General features: G+C 52.9%; 3 protein-coding genes across 3 annotated transcripts; 1 reads left to right on the top strand and 2 right to left on the bottom strand.

The window, feature by feature from the left end:
- Window positions 1-2,071: 2,071 nt before the first annotated feature.
- On the top strand, window positions 2,072-2,815 carry CTRU02_213686 (uncharacterized protein; the record flags this gene model as incomplete). The annotated part of the gene is made up of 3 exons (XM_036729979.1): window positions 2,072-2,370; window positions 2,428-2,594; window positions 2,649-2,815. 3 exons carry the CDS (start codon window positions 2,072-2,074, stop codon window positions 2,813-2,815), a joined length of 633 nt encoding a protein of 210 aa, XP_036578240.1.
- Window positions 2,816-3,080: 265 nt separating this feature from the next.
- Window positions 3,081-5,590, bottom strand: CTRU02_213685 (uncharacterized protein; the record flags this gene model as incomplete). Its single annotated transcript, XM_070206104.1, has 5 exons — window positions 3,081-3,823; window positions 3,873-4,129; window positions 4,179-4,616; window positions 4,674-4,999; window positions 5,477-5,590. The coding sequence occupies 5 exons, from the start codon at window positions 5,588-5,590 to the stop codon at window positions 3,081-3,083; spliced, it is 1,878 nt and encodes a 625-aa protein (XP_070060136.1).
- An 810-nt stretch (window positions 5,591-6,400) lies between these two features.
- CTRU02_213684 (binuclear zinc transcription factor) lies at window positions 6,401-9,341 on the bottom strand (the record flags this gene model as incomplete). The annotated part of the gene is made up of 6 exons (XM_036729980.2): window positions 6,401-7,564; window positions 7,618-8,103; window positions 8,149-8,451; window positions 8,505-8,721; window positions 8,772-9,069; window positions 9,119-9,341. 6 exons carry the CDS (start codon window positions 9,339-9,341, stop codon window positions 6,401-6,403), a joined length of 2,691 nt encoding a protein of 896 aa, XP_036578241.2.
- Between the last annotated feature and the right edge of the window lie 3,499 nt (window positions 9,342-12,840).

Below are 12,840 nucleotides of genomic sequence, written 5' to 3'. Positions count from 1 at the left end.
TTAGCATCGCTCATAAATGGGTATCGTCTCTCTTAACATAGACCCCGGCCCGAGTCAGTAGTATGTGGTGAGGGTTACGATCTTGGGGTCCTCCTCCACATCGGGGATGCAGACCTATCCCAGGAGACCCCGCTCAACGGATTTCGTCCGACCTAGCCTCCAAATATGTGGTTACCTCAACGGCCTGTGGCATCACGTATTACGTGGAAGGAATGCCCGGTCCCAAGACCTGGGTACGAGCCTCGGCTTGCTGGCGTCTATCAGCGATGATTTTCTGGTACTACCATCGATAAGCGCAACCAATCGCAAGTATTGCCAGTAGAGACGATATTGCTCGTCTTGGCTTCTCTAGGGTTCAACGTTCTGTTCCACGGTTAAGTTGCAGCAGGGACAGTTATCGAACCGGATTCCACATGTTCTGCGCGGGTCACAATCGCTTCAGGGGTGTCGGTATCGAAGGCGCCAAGCAGCAAACTGATAATCGTTGATTCCTCATCACCCAAGCCGCAACGAGCTCCTCGCCAAGACTTCTGGAAATCCATTACAGGCTGCCACATTTAATGTCTACCGAGACCGAGGCGTAGCCCACATGGACACCAAGCCACGACAGCGGTGAGACCGGGGTAACTTGGGAAGTCGACGAGGCTACAATGCTCCGCGAATTTAGTCAGCATGATGCGCCGGCCGTTTCCCGGGAGCACCATGGTTATTCGTGCCAATGAAGGACAAGACGGATGACTATGGTGGAGGTCCAGAGTGAAAAGTGCGGATATGAAGGGCCGGTATCCCAGAACCTGTCAACGGACCCCGAATATTCCTATACTGTGGGGAAGGAGTATCTGGATCCGCAGGACGACATTGCGGCGACTGGTCAAAGTGTGTGTGTGCACCAGGTGGAATGATTGATTGGCAAGGAAGGCGAGCAGAAGGCGTCGATTTTGGTCTGCAACGCCAGATTCGGAAGTGCTGAGCCACAGGTGGCGTAGTGTCCTTGGGAGATGCAGGAGCTCTATGTGCTCCTCCGCAATTTGGCTAAACTGTACCGTTAGGCATCTAGAATTTGCATCCGCTCAACTCTGACTCCAGCCCCAAGCCCCTTCAAGAGTCTGGAGAAGTATTCATAGTCCCTAATTTTGGAGAGAAGTGATTGAGAGTTGAGACACTAGGTGACATTCGTACATTATAATCAAATCTGCTGATTGCACCTCGACCTAAAAAGTGTTTGTGCGATTATCCAAAGGTATTTTATTTTAGAACACATCTAATGTGTACCACGTAGCAGTGAAAAACAATGGATGTCTGGCCCGTCCGACTTGCAATTGGTTACCTGGAGAGCGGAAGGTTGCAAGTTTAAAACTTTACTTTGACCCCGGCAGGCCTGGTCCGACCCTTAATGCTTGGCAAACTCCGTCGCCGTCATAGCCCGAAGCACTCCACTGAATCCAATACATGATATGGGTAGTCGTAGTTGTTCGAAACGAAACAGCTGATTTGTGAGAGAGTTGGCGCGTTCTTAACTTGGAGGGCTAAGACTTCCAAAGCTATCAATCGTTCTGGCAGTATAACATTGCACCCGTAGACCTTGTTTTGATCAAACTATGAGTTTGACTGCTCTGTCTTAGTGTTGTGCTGTTTAGATCCAGGTACTACCAAATGTGTTCGAAAGGGGGCAACCCGTTCCCTTCCTGTGTAAGCCAATTCCAGATTTAGCACTGTAAAATCAAATTTTATAATGAAGGCAAGAATCAAAGTGTTTTTTTTTTTCTTTTTTTCGAGGTTCTTTTTACGCTCAACCGCGAACTTCTAGCAATGTCACCCGTGGCATGAACCACTCGGCAACGCCGCCTTATCGGAGCTCGCTCCTCAATTCGTCTGATATTCAGATTCTCAGTTCCTACCGGGAAACCAACATTCCGATTCGCACCCGTGCCGGAGAGAATATGGCCTACTCGAGACCATTTGCGAACCAATGGTTTAACAAGCTTCGGCATCCCTGAATTCGACCTTATTTCTAGCTGCTCCCAACAACAACAACCTCGACAGCTCATCGTCTCCAGTTTCTACGTTAGCAATGCATCCTTACGTGGAGCTGACTCTAAGTCGGATCCTGAAAAGCTCCCGCGGCCATGACTCCAAGTCTTTTTACGCTTCACCGGCATTCGTCTCACACGCAGAGCAGACCATCACCGTGACGTCTCCGGATTGTGGGCCGTCGCCCGCCGCGCTTGGCAAGGAATACATCAATGAGGGAGGCGGCAGGATGCCCGCACTCTCGTGGACTGCGCCTGAAGATATCGACTCAAAGGTCAAGGAGTGGCTCATTGTTTCCGAGGACCCGGATGCGCCCCTGCCAACGCCCATCTGCCATGGGTAAGTTTGCCGTGGAAACGTCACTGAGTTACAGGGAGGACCTAACGTTTGGTTAAGAGTATACGGTGGGATTCCGTCAGGTAGGAGGGAAGTGAGTCCGAAAGACTTTGAAATTGAGGATGAGACCAAATCGCTCCTCAAAGGTGGCTTTCACTGGGGGAAAGGGCGAAGAGAGGGCGTATATGTGCCACCACGGCCATTAATGAACCACGGCCCGCATCGGTGTAAGTCGCGAGGCACTCAAGAAATCAGTAATGACTGAATGCTGACGATGGCAGACTTCTTCGAGGTTGTGGCACTGGGTGAACCCCTGGACAGGACGATGTTGGAGGCAAGGGCAACAAGAGAGCAAGTTGCCGAGGCCGTCAAAGGCAAGGTACTTGGGTGGGGTTTGTGGGTTGGAAGTTGCGAAAGGAGATGGCCGATGGCCTCGACGCAGGACTAAGTCGCCGCATTAATTTTCTCACTTAACCCAAGTCTTCCACTCCCTAAAATTTGAATAACATTACCATCAATTACCTATTTACCAATCTGCTCGGGGGGAATGTACATGAAAATGACCCATCGGCCATCTCATCCCAGGTCTTCTTCAGCCATGCCATCTTCCCAACCATGCGCCGGCTCTGCTGGGATAAAAAATAAAATAAAAATAAGAAGAAAAGGAAGAGGGAGAAAAAAAAAAAAAAGATGAGCCCTAACTCAGATGCCTGTTACGATAATCCTAAAAAGTTCGGTTCTCCCGCACCGCCCGCCGTCCAGTCAAAGTCGTCCATCAGCATCGACCAGTCGATATCCTGCAGCAAATCATTCGTCGGCAAGACGTTCGCGTTCGCGCTCGCATCCGGCGCCGCCGCTACCACAAGGTCAGCAACACTCACGCCGAACCCCCTTCCCCTACACTCACGCGTCGACCCCGCCGCGCCCGCCTGGCCGCCGCCCGCCTGGGCCTGGCCCATCCTCGCCTGGTCGAGCTCCTTCTTCCACCGCCGCAGCGTGCCGAATGACACGACTGCACCTGTGCGATGGGGGTAGTTTGAAATCGGCGCCTCGAGTGGTGATACTATATGCCGTAAGCTCCAGTATGACTCGCTCATGCGCAGGATTCGCATGGCGAAATCGCCCTCTTGCACCGAGCACCTCCGTAGCGCTTCCTGGGCGTTTTTGATGGATACCTCGGCGTTGGCGAGCTCAAGATCTGTCGCGTAGCCGGAAATGAGCACGTCGAAGACGACGGCTGCGGCGTCGAGCACGGTCCGAAAGGCGTGCTGAGGGGTGTGGTGCAAGAAGCGCTGGGAGTTATCGAGACGCAGACTTAGGTTTATGATGGCTTGTGCCGTGCTGTATGCTCGGTTCACGTTGTGGCGGAACGTGGACTTGTCAGCAGTCGACAGGGGGATAAAATAATACGACTGCAGCTCGAACTGGACCGCCAGGATGGCGAACAAATCAAGGTCTGCGAAAAAGGTCTTAGCATCTCTCTTGCTCGCATTCAACTGGCCTACCTGTATTATGCCGAGCTTGTAGCTGCCTCAGTTTGTTCAGTTCGTCCTCCAGTAGCTGTATAACAGAGTCCGACACTCCTTCGCCATCCTCAGCGACAGAAAACATGGTACGGTTTAGTCGGTTCGAAAACTTTTGCATCTCGTACAACAGACCGAAATATCCCAAAGCGTCTGGTAGCGACCGACCGCCAGCTGCTCTGTTGACAGCTTCGTTGAAGAAGCCAGCCGGTGGAGGAAATCCATTACTCGATGCCACCCTGTTTTCGAGTCAGCCAACCATAAACCGCACGCAACCGTTAACCGTACCTTTGAGCCTGGATGTTGTATCCCATCCAGGTGAAGCAGGCTTCCTCGTCCGTGATATCTGTCTGTCGGTTCGGTCCGATGCAAAACTCGGGATGGGTACCACGCCCTGTGTGCAGGCCAAGCAACAAGGCCGCATTCTGGGCAATGGCGACATAGGAAGATGACGGGTCGTTGAGAAACCTGATGGTGGGGAGCGGCCACGTACAAAGCACGAGCAGCGCATTGATGGTCGATATGCTGATGGGCGGATTCGACACGGCAGACAAAACCTCCTTGGGTAGATTGTCGATCAGGAATTGGAACAATCCGGGATCTTTGGCGTACCGCCGTGATGACACGGCTATGATGGTCCAGAACAGTATGGGGCTCAGCCTATACAGCTTATCCGGGTCTTGGGACCGGACAACTGGAAAGTAAGGGTGGAAGTGCTCAAAGTAGCTATGGCCATAAGTTTTCTGCAGTAGACGTTGGCCGACGTGGGGGCGAGATACTCACTGGTCAAAGTAGAACTCAATATCCTCGCTGGATAGTACTTTGGACCCCAACGCCCTCGGCTGTGCCGGAGGTCTCACCGGTCCCGTCGGGGTCGTATGCGAAGTGAGGGTAGGTGTGGGAACTTGCTCGGCCGGGCGGGAGTGCACAGGTGACAAAGCAGGTAGACTCACACGACCGGCCGAAGGAGGCGGCCGATCCGCAAAGACACTTACCGGGTAAGCGGTACTTGGGCTCGGCAGCGGGAGGGCGGCCGGGGGGGCCACGCCGGCAGCCGAGACGGCGTTGGGATTCACCGCATTCTTGATGGTCTGGACCTCCTTCTCCAGCTGCTCCAGCTTACTGCCATGCCACGCAAGGAATCAGACCACAAATCCATTAAAAAAATTCATAGGGGACCTTTTGTTCTTTCTTATTAGGGAGGGAGTTTATGCACCTTCTCCGGGTTATGCGCTTGTGGGACTTGTCAATGACACATTGGATCCCGAGCTTCGCGCAACGCTGACACGGCTTATTCGGGGTCAAGCTTGCGTTGCACTTCACCTATTGTGGTCGTTCAAAGGCTCCAATTAGCGACCATGTACTTGTCTAATACGGAAAATTAAAACATCAAAACTAAGGCAGGTAGGGTATGTAGATCGGTATGGTGGTAATGTTTGAGACCATGTGGTAAAGGTACCATGCCCAGGAGACCAATTGGAACCGAACCCGGAAGAGCATTTGGTCCGGAAACCAAGCATCAAATATAACTTAAAAAGACACGAAGGCAAGCACGGGGATATTTGGAGAAGGGGAGCATAACCCACCTTGGAGTCGCGACAGCTCGTGCAGGCTGTATTGCGCCGGATCCGGTTCGGCACGGGGGGACTCGGTGAAGCGTCCTCATGTACAGACGGGGGACTCTTGAGCGGCGGGTCCATGAGTTTGTTTGGTGCCGCTTCTTCTCTTTTTTTCTTGGGGGGGATGGCGCGCTGAGTAGGGTGCGCCCACGCGTGCGTGCGCCCGGACGGGGAGCCAGGGGGGGGGGCTTGAGGAACCCAGTCGATCGAATTACTCTTTGTGTAATTAATTGAGCGCGATCGTTCGGCTCATTTGCATTCCGCAGTTTCCGGTTGGGTTTCTACCGCCACAAGTACTGTGTGTTGGTGATTGATGATGAGAAAGTGTGGAGAGAGATGGGGGGTGGTAAGAACTCTCGGTGCGGTTTCGGCAAAAGAGTGATGATAAATATGATGGTGCGCTGTGGGTTGAGCGTAGGAAGAGGAGCAGGAGCAGTCGTCATGGGTTCGACCGATCACGTGCGCCTTCCATCTCGAAGGATTCGCTGGTCCTGTCATGGGACAAAGAGCCAAAGCTAACGTTTGGTCTGTCCAAAACGGCGGTTTTCGCATCATTATGAATCTTTTGAACTTGGCCGCTGCAATTACATTCCACTGTTGGAGGTTGATTTATGGTGGTGAGACTTTTTTTTTTTTTTTTTTTGGTGGTGTTTTGGATCTGAGTGAGATGCGTCGTGTCACGTTGCTGTCTATCATTCGTACCACCCGAATAACTGAACTGGTACGCTCGCATATCCATCGCCATCCATCCCCTACACCCATCACCGCCCGTAATACCCGTTTCCATCCTCTAACCTTCTAATAACCTCATGCTCTGAATCCCATAAGCTCTAGAATCCGGAAGCCCTAATGCCCTGCTTGTACCCCTACGACAATACCAACCCCTTTTCTTCATTCCTTAGCCCCTGGACCGGTCACTTCCCCTTCAGCATTTGCCCAACCCATCTCGCTCATATTGGTGAGCATGCTCCATGGATCGATCCCACCTACTGCGTCAAAGTCGATGAATGAAATTGGATCGATGCTAGGCGCATATTGGAGGCCCCTCGAGTCCCACGTCGACGACGATGCGCCTGCGAGTTGAGTCTGGATGCTCGTTATATCTATGATTTCGTTCACGTTTCCATTGGCGTTGCTGCCGTTCCCACTCGCTGCACCATTCATGTCTCTTATATTGCCATTGGTGCTCTGGACGCTGTTATCTGGCGTATTGTTTCCCGTTGCCTCATCAGGAGGCGTAGTGTTGCTGCTGACTGCCGATTGTGAAGGTGTACTCTTGTTAAAAACCGAAGACGGAGATGGTGATGTTGAGTTCGTCCTGTGCGGCAGGCTAAACTGCGGCACCGACCCGTTTTTTGGAATCACCCCCGAGGCGCGCAGAAACCCCGTACCGAAGCCGCCCATGCCGTCGATGCCATTCCTTGTTGACGTCGGCGCCGGCGCAGCTTTAGAACTGCCCTCGGAAAAGAATGTGCCGCTGAAGACGCCAGTCTTGGCATGGTTTGCACTGGGGCTCGCCGTTAACGAAGACCGCTTCCGCTTATTGGAGGCATTCTCGGGTGGGGTCTCGCTTGCTGAGAGATATGCTGGATGGCCTAGCTGAGCGAAATCCGCAGAGGTAGGGCAGGCCGACTGGGGTATCATTGACCCGTGCCATCTTTCGTTCATCCTTGGGTGGTTCTCGTAAGCAGTCCCTCTGGGATTGCCGAGGGGTAGCCTCCCAGGGAGAGGAGGCTGGACCTCGGTGTGTTTAGATATTGAGCTGCGTGCAAGCAACGGGATGTTAGAGCACGTCCAGCCGAATGTGTTCTTGTAATTGTTCAAATTGGGCACATCAATGATGCCCGAGAGTCCGTTGCGCTGAATGTCCATATAAATTTGCTGGAGGAAGGCTTGCGTGATGAGATGCCTGCGCCCGATGCCCTCCATTGCCTGGATGATGAATTTGAGGTTTTGTAAATCAGTCATTGACAGGCCGTTCTGCGGGTCGCATTTAGCATTGTAAACATATACAGATGCGGCGCAGTACAGCGACAAAGCGACCAGAGGGCTCTTCTGTAAACGACGTCAGACATGCGACTCAGAATCAGCCAGGGGCGTTCACTTACGTAACCAGAGTTCATGTGGCTCGTCAGCTTAACGATGCTGACCACCTCTTCCGCTGCAGTTCGCAGTCGAAGTTGTGACGAAGCCTTCAGTTGATCAGGAAGACTGTTCGCCTCGATCCTATCAAGCGCTGCATGGTGCAAACATATGATTGACGCGTGGAGGTTGAGATTTGTGTGAACCGCAGTGGGATCCTTCATGCTCTGAGGCAGACGGAAGCGTTCAGGCAAGAACATGAAGGCGCTTGAGAGCATGTTGTCAATATCTCTGTGGCGTTTCCAAAACTCGCCATACTCGACGTCTTCGGGTCGATCCTTAGGCCTTTCCCAGTGAACGTGCTTCAGAAGCATGTTGAAGATGTAACAGATAATGACAGCCCCAGCGAATGTCGAATACGATGCCCCCTTGAAAGCATCCTGCATGCTTGAAGTTTTCTCTTCCCGGGCCGAGTTGAACGCTTCTTCGGAAGACGGTAGATGAGTAGTGATCTATCAGGTCAGCATGAGCCTTGGGCACGCGAGAACATGTCTTACCTCATTGGGGTCGATGAGAGTCGGCCAACCTGTTGAGATACTTGCATGGCAGTCTATGCAGTATGCACCCCAGAACGCCCTCCGTCTCTCCTCCAAATCAACCCACGACGTTGCTGGTGCGAGTGTCGGGGCCATTTCCTGGCCATCGCCATCGATTCGATGGAGACCCATCATTTCTACTAAACGCACACACTTTGCTGAACTCATGGCTGCTCTTGTAAAGAACATGCACCTCGCTTCGTCTGTGGCTATGAGAGCCCATGCTTGCGCGTGTTGGACGGTTAAGAAATGCTCGCCGTAGCTCTGGTCACAGTTAGCATCTTGGCCTTTTCAATTTAGTTTCCATGGCCACTCGCCCTCATCTCATCCGCATCCGCATACTGCCGAGCCCGCTTGTAAAATATCTCATGGTATTGAGAGTACTTCTCGTGTCCATTTGAAGCCATGGCCCAAACGGCATACTGCAGGCACATAGGCGGTCGTTTGTGAGGCGCCGAATAGAACGCCTGAAAATACCGGCCTGGATGGATGATGGGTATGAAATGTTGTTGCCTTTCGAAAAAACTCTTGTTACTGCTCATGTCAGAGATGCGTTGATAACAAGGGCTTCATTTTGAGCATACAGATCCTCCATCATCTCAAAAGGGGGCAAGGCTTCTGAAAGCCCAAGCCCCATAAGCTCTCCAGAGGGCTCGCCAAGGTTAGGAACCTGAGTCTCGGTGGGCGGAACATTTTGTTCCCCTAGCAATCCGGTCGGTATGTCGGGAGTTTCAACAGCTAAGCCATTCTGCATTGCAAGGAAGGTGTTCACATCGACGGTAAAGTCGTCCATGCCGACGTTGATCCGACTGTCTAGATCTCCCGCCGTTGGCCCAGCTCCATTAGTCTTGCTGGCCTCTTTGAGCAGATCCTCCACCTGGGCTAAGCATCGTAAGCGACGTCCTCCTTCCGAACTTGACATGAGCGGTACCTAGCCTCTCCTCGAGCTCCTTCACATTCCTCCGCTTGAACGCAGGTTTTCTCCTTGACTCAGGATATACGCACTCTCCCTTTACTTTCATGCATCGACTGCAAGCCGGTTTGACACGGTCGCATTTGAGCTTCCGGGAACGGCAGGTGACGCATGCTAACGGCTCAGACCCCTGGCCGGCAGTGCCCGGCAGCTCCGCCTGTTCGCCGCCGTCGGTATCCATGATGGGCGGCCAGAGTTTGCATCCGAGACTGCGGCAGGCGATATCAGTGTGCCGAAGTGGGTCTCAGGTCCGAACCTACATCCAAAGTGGGAAGCTTCGTCACAGAGAGGCAAAAGAAATCGCAGTGTGCAGACTGACGGACATTAGGTCACTCGAAGTGTAAAAGTCATTGACGATGGCCGCTTCGGTCACTTGTCCATTCGCAGCAGCAAGTCAGTGTTAGGCAGATACCTATCTGTCGTCGCGCCTGTCTTAATGCGGAGTGCGCGTCCGCCCCCCCAGTCTTGATAAAGACGGAGTGTTTTTGCGCCGATGGCCGAGAGTTTCTGCGCTTACGAATGCCTTTCTCCTATTGGTCTGAACACTGCTGACGAGCAAATGATGAGTCACCATAATAGAGGACATTCCAACCAGCAAGCTGCGACCCACGCGAGCCACATAATGTCCGTTATGCTTACGCCAAGTTTTCTTCACTTGCCTATGGTTGTTCCGCTGAAGATCTTTATCGGCCATGTGCCGTCCGTTCTTCCGCTCTGCCGCCGGGAATTTGTGGGTCTGCGTCAACTCCATACGGATGCCACATGGCCTGGCCGAGACACGGCGAGAGTCCGATCACTTTAGACAATATCGGTTCCGTCTCGGCCGAACTGCTGAATTACGATCATACCAAGTAACCTTGGCAATTCGCTGATCACAAGGTAAATCAGGGCTGATCATAACATTGCCTCCCGTAGACTATCGGGGGTTGAGGCACCTGTCGACTGATCGACGACAACTCCTCCTAGCCACACCATGATCTGTCACGACAGGACAAAAGCTAATCATGGACCATAAAACCGGCTTGTCAGTGTTCCTAGGGGCTAATGTATCAGGTGGATGTGGCAACCGAGGAAACATCCTGCATTGTCGATGACGAGGTTTTGAGTTGGACTCGTCAAAACCCTAAAATTCTCCGTGGCGCCCCCAGGAACGGACACCACAAGGCTGGGCACACTTTCTGCACGCTGCACCCCCCAGGCAAGGCCAGGGTACTGATCGACTGCCATCCCAATTGTGCCCGTGGCAGCAACCTGAGCGTGCAGCGCGACTTCGACAAGCGTCCCTGGTGGTCAGATAGACCTTAGTGGGATGATCAATGGGTAATCGCATCGGCCCTCATTTGTCGAGTCTGGTGGTCTGAAACTTTGGTCCTCGAAGGATGACGAGAAGCTCATCGGCCTTGTCGGCACAGGTCGTTAGAGAAAGGCAGCCGCTGACGAGGGTGTCACGCCGGGATGGCCAGCATGCTAAATCCCCATTAGCGCACATTGCTAGTCGTCTTGACGCGGTTCTTGCAACGAAGGCGGGAAATTGACCTCCAAGCCCGCCTGAAAGGCTGCCACTAGTCACTAGCCCCTTCTGAGCCAACGCATAAACAAGCGCAGAGGTTGTGTTCAAGAAAGCGCCAGAGTCCACTTTTTGCCTGTGACTCTCATAAACCCTTCTGTTTAGCATGAAGACGGCGGCATTCATATCAGGCGAGACTGGGGAGCTGGACATGCGGCAAAGCATTCGGAAATAAAACCACGCAGCCACCGACGATTGACAGCTGCAGACGGCATCCCGGTCTAGCGCCGGGAGCCGGATGAAATATTGGGATTCCTGCTGAAGGCCGGTGATCGATCAGGCCTGGCCCAGGTGAGAATTTGACACACATTAGTGTTGGGGTTGATGACTGCATAAACGGGGCCATGACACCCTGACTGAACGACAGCCTCAGTCCCTACAAGAATGGGATTTAGTCGCCACCTGATGACTTGGCTAACATCGCATGGAACCGAACCAGACGCGACCCAGGAGATGCCGGTGGGTGTTGTGGATTCGGAAGGGCATGGCTGGTGGGCTTGTGGGAATCCAGGCTAGGAAGACTCGGCGTGAGGGATTGACGGGAGTTAACACTAGCTACGCTTGACAAGCCCACCGGTCTCGGGGAATTCAGTCTTTGGTGCTCAACTAGCAGATCAGGATCGACGACGGTCCAGGCTCATGATTTTCTCGGCCCGTGGTCGCAGACAAGCTGTAATTCTGGTCATTCTCGAAGATTTGCGGCATGGATAAAGAGCCTTCTCAGCTGTCGGCGACAGTGCGCAGGCAGCACCGGTACACCCAACCACAGGCGAGGGCACGGCACTCAAGTTGAATGAAAGGGGCAGAGGGGCCTCTGCTAGGTGGTTTCACCAAAAATATGCTGCCCAGCTTGCTGCCAGTTATCCACCAGACTTGTCATCTGAGCGCCCTCTTGGTCTCGACATCGCCCATCCAGCCACTTTTCGCACTGAAAACTCAGCTAATGAGACTTGAGGGATGACAGCTACAAGGTCGGGGAACGGATGGGCAACGGGGATCGTCGGCCGTTGCGATTCAGGGCAGCCCTTCACTGGACGCTAGCTTGGTGGAAGAGAGACGATCCGGGCGCTGGTCAGGTTGGGGAAGCATGACCAGTCGTACTAACAGAGTGGAACCAGCGGCTGACGGGTGTGAGTCGGGAGGGAAGTCAGGGCAAACTATGTTTTGAAAGGGGTGGGATGGACAACTCACAGCTTTGAGGTCTGTCACGCACTTGACCTGCCTACTACGTAATGACCATATGGCGTAGTGCCAGGATATACCACAACCCGTTGCCAGGTGGTCGTAAAGCGGCGACTTTTCCGTCAAGGTTGGCTGCAAGAAAAGTTAGCCGCCATAACTGTAGCCAGAAGGGCGGCCAAGTTGTGGTCATCGCGGCGATTTCTCTTGGCCAGTGCTTTTGAGGGAGGGTCTGAGGACGACTCCATTCCTGTGGCAAAACGCACAACAACAGCACTGATAGTTTGAAGGCTCCTTACTGTCGAGTAATTGTCCGTGGAGACAGCACAACTCTGTGCATGTACAGGCAAACTAGCGAGCTGCCAACAGGGCATCCTATGTACGACTGGGAATTAGCGTTGCATTGCCTTACATTACCCAGCTGCGGCGACACGTACATGCCTCGCTGCAGTATGCGTTCTTTCATCAAGTCGAACAGTTTTGAGGCCTTCAGTGACCCAGTGGAGAGGTCTTACTGCGGAGGCAGCTGCAGCTAGTCTCGGATACACGATGTGCCTTGAGCTAGGAATGCAGTCATATCATACCCGGACCAAGCACTGGGATGTGAATAGGTAGGATAGCCTGCATTCGAGCACATAAAGTGAAAATGTTTCCCTGCTGTGGCTGAACCCACTGAAAAGTGCGGCTGGTGGAAAAACACTCCGGTGGACATGATGTCGTGCTGTATGAACGAGGGAGTTGCTTGAAGCAATTGTGGAAAAAATCCACAACTCCGGGGCAGGAGAGCGCAACTTGGCAAGCCGTAGTAAGTACAAAGTACGTATCTTCGTGACCAGGCCTTAGCCTCACTATGTACTATGGCTTCGTGTAATGTAGTGTAAATAGTAGGTGATAGGCGGAAAAAGAGGGGTCTTGGCAGCCTCAACTGGCAAGA

The sequence above is a fragment of the Colletotrichum truncatum genome (genome assembly GCF_014235925.2).
Source record: "Colletotrichum truncatum strain CMES1059 chromosome Unknown Contig_0010, whole genome shotgun sequence".
NCBI classification, from domain to species: domain Eukaryota; kingdom Fungi; phylum Ascomycota; class Sordariomycetes; order Glomerellales; family Glomerellaceae; genus Colletotrichum; species Colletotrichum truncatum.
The sequence above is the reverse complement of the archived record's forward strand: the minus strand, read 5'-3'. Positions and strand labels throughout refer to the sequence as shown.